General features: G+C 51.2%; 1 protein-coding gene across 1 annotated transcript; it reads left to right on the forward strand.

Annotated features, from left to right (window-relative positions):
* The first annotated feature begins 563 nt into the window (after positions 1-563).
* Positions 564-1,757, forward strand: LOC144169857 (homocysteine S-methyltransferase YbgG-like). The gene has a single exon (XM_077699253.1). It carries the CDS (start codon positions 631-633, stop codon positions 1,582-1,584), a length of 954 nt encoding a protein of 317 aa, XP_077555379.1. The 5' UTR covers positions 564-630; the 3' UTR covers positions 1,585-1,757.
* Positions 1,758-3,216: the final 1,459 nt, after the last annotated feature.

Here is a 3,216-nt window from a genome sequence, read left to right on the forward strand (position 1 = left end):
CATCCACAGGAGCACGGATTTCGGGTTTTTCGGCTTCATTCATCGCCTCCCATGAGCACCTCCAATTGCAAATGCCTCTCCATTCATGTGCCTCGCCTCTCGCCACTATGAAAACAGTATAGTGCACCGTAGTTTCGGAGTTGAAATGAAGAAACGTGACGCGTTTCTGAAAGAGGCAGTGTGCGTGAATTTCCGTAACCTTCTAGTCTTATCTGGGCGCACGTATGGCCCCTGCCTAGTCTCAATATCTAGAGCCCGAAAAGGTATTCTGCCACGCACTGCAACTTCCCCACCTTTCACGGGGTGGCGCGGGCCGCCCCGCCGCCCGCTTAATCGCTTAATTTTGCTCACGTGACCGTCGGGTGAAGATTAAATCTTAGCTTCGTTGTTTCTGCTTGTTAGTACGAAAATAATAATTGCGTATGAAAATAATAATTGGAAGAAGTACCGATTATCAGCGGAGTGTAAACTTATCCGGGACGATTTGGCAGCACAAGAGCGCGGTGCATGGCACGCAGCGGTGCGCCTATCTATTCCCGGATATCGCGCTAACCTGGCGCGCGCGTTAACCGAGGTCGACCAGCGTGCAGGCACCGTTTGTTCGTGGCAACTGCACCGTTCTTTGACAGAATGGCGTCGACGATGTTCGGCAAATCTCCTGTTCCCGTAATCGTGTTAGATGGTGGTGTCGGTTCCGAGCTCTGCAAGCGGGGCTTGATTTTGCCGGACGATAAGCTCTGGAGTGCCAGCGTACTGAACAGTAATGTTTCTGCGCTCGTGGAGGTCCACAGGGACTTCATAAGCAGCGGCGCAGACGTTATCGTGACCTGCAGCTACCAAGCAAATGTTGACAACCTCCAGAAGCACCTGCATATCGGACCCACCAAGGCGGAGAAGCTCATCGCTCGCAGTTGCGAGGCCGCCATGAAAGCGCGCGAGGAGTGCGATACCCCCGGCGTGCGTGTGGCTGGCTCCGTCGGATCCTACGGCGCTGCGCTGTCGGACTTCTCCGAGTACTCGGGTGCGTACGCCGACGTCATGAGCGTCGAAGAATTCATCGACTGGCACCGACCCCGAGTTCGCTGTTTAGTCGCAGCCGGCTGCGACCTGCTCGCCTTCGAGACCATACCGGCGGCCCGAGAAGCTATGGCATTGGTTCGTCTCCTGCGCGAGTTTCCCGGCACCAAGGCGTGGCTGAGTTTCACCACTTCGCGAGACTCGCCGGAATGCACGGCTAAGGGAGAACCCCTCGCTGTTGCTATGCGCGACTGCCAGCGGGCCGACTCTTCTGGACAGATTTGCGCCGTTGGCGTCAACTGCTGCCCTCCCGATTCGGTGCAGGCCATATTCGAGAAGACCGGGCCTCTTCCCGTTCCTTTCGTCGCCTATCCAAACAGCGGCGAAGTTTTCTCCTCCAAGTCCGGCTGGGGGCCTGGCCCTCAGCCGCGCAAGCCTCTTGCTGGCTACGTCGCCGACTGGATGACGCTCAACGTCGCGCTCATCGGCGGCTGTTGCAGAACCGGACCGGAGGACATCAGAGGCATCGCTGAGGTCGTCAAGCGTGGTGCAGCCCCGAACTTTTAGCATTCCCTTTCATAAGGAAGTTCTAGTTTGCTTCACGAAGCCTGATGCATCATAACGGTGGTTTGTGTCGTGCAGTGCCATTACAACGAGCTGTTTTCATCACCAAGAATGGTGTAGCAGAGTTCTGAATAAGTTCCGCATTATATCGTTACGACGGAGTTAAGTCCGCTTTATCGAGGCTCATTTTCATGTGTATCTGTTTTATTACGTAGTCGGTTGCGAGGAGCAGCTGTTGTGTAATCCTCAATAAACGCGCTGCATTCCTAAACTCCTGTGTATCCATTACGTCCCCGTACTAAGTACGATAGGGGTGTGTACATGCGCACCAAAGAGAACATGTCATGCAAGCGTTTCATGACTCAAGTGAAGGGAATATTTTATTTTGCATGGTTCAAGTGATGTATAGACATTTATTTATACTCGAAGGAGACTGAGGTTAATGTAAGAAGATGCTACCAGGAGGCCTTGGTGAGGCTACAGGCATGCTAACGATGCGAAAAACAAGTAGTTTGGGAAAGATACCGACGAGTCACTTTACAGGTAAACTGAGCAAGACGGAGTGTGCAACAGCTGCGTCACTCCCGCGGTGCGTACACTTGGCTCCGGGGGAGGGATGGAGCCATGGGTACTAAACCCCCGTTCACGGGGCCACAGTCATCCATGCGTATACTGTCTGCCAAAAATTACTGTGCCAAGCACGTTCATGGCGCGAAACGCATAGTCGTTAGCACCAGACCCTGCAGCACCTGCGCCCATCATGCTGGAAGTGGTGCGCTTATTTTGATGTTTTCCAGCATGCGGCTGTAGACGCAAATTCGTTCAATCCCCTGCGGAATTTAGCGAGAATATTGAGCTCGTATTTTTAATGCGTGAATCGCTTACATTCGTAGGCAGGTTACTCGTAGCGATGTTCTGACAAGCCTCAAGCGAACTAACCGTTCGCGAACAAGATATATCGAAAGGTTCTCGTAGAATCAACAGTGGCAAGGGCACTGGCAACATCACGTTGGTGGAAGCAACGACGCCAGAAGAGACGACAAAAGAAAAATACAAAAAATCATGGCTTCGTATTTGCTGCAGAATACCACGAAAAACTGATTTTTGTGTTTTTGTAGTATTGATCCTACTGAACTCGAACAGATCTTCATGTTCCTCAGTTAAGTCTCAATAGGAAAGTCACAAATCTAAGCCACAAGGGTAAAGTTTCAAATAAAATTGCAATCATTTGAAAGAAACGCCCGTGTGTACGAGATTTCGGCGCACGATAAAGATCCCCAGGTGGTCAAAATTAATCCGGAGCCCTCCACTACGGCGCGCCTCATCGCCTGCGTTGCGTCGGCGCGTTAAACCCCACAATCAATCAATCAAATCAATCATTTAATCATTTGAAAGGGGTTTACAAGAACATTCCAGAAATAGCTCCAAATTGGTTTGCAATGAACAACAACGTCACTGTCGTCGACATGTGATACACGCCGGTGCACAAGCACGCGCGCAGAAGAGAAACTGTCGGTTCAGAGCTCATTTAGTTTTAAAGCGAAAACTTCCTTAGTGGGACCGATGACGTCCTGTAAAAAATAATGCATTTCCGTATATACAACGGTCTGGTCGACCGAAAATCCTTGATAAGAT

The sequence above is a fragment of the Haemaphysalis longicornis genome, unplaced genomic scaffold, assembly GCF_048455015.1.
Source record: "Haemaphysalis longicornis isolate Haplotype H1 unplaced genomic scaffold, Haemaphysalis longicornis Haplotype H1 scaffold_1, whole genome shotgun sequence".
In the NCBI taxonomy this organism is placed as follows: Eukaryota; Metazoa; Arthropoda; class Arachnida; order Ixodida; family Ixodidae; genus Haemaphysalis; species Haemaphysalis longicornis.

What these genes read in the sequence shown, in the direction of transcription:
- LOC144169857 (XM_077699253.1), top strand. Translation starts at nt 631, where the DNA reads ATGGCGTCGACGATGTTCGGCAAATCTCCTGTTCCCGTAATCGTGTTA.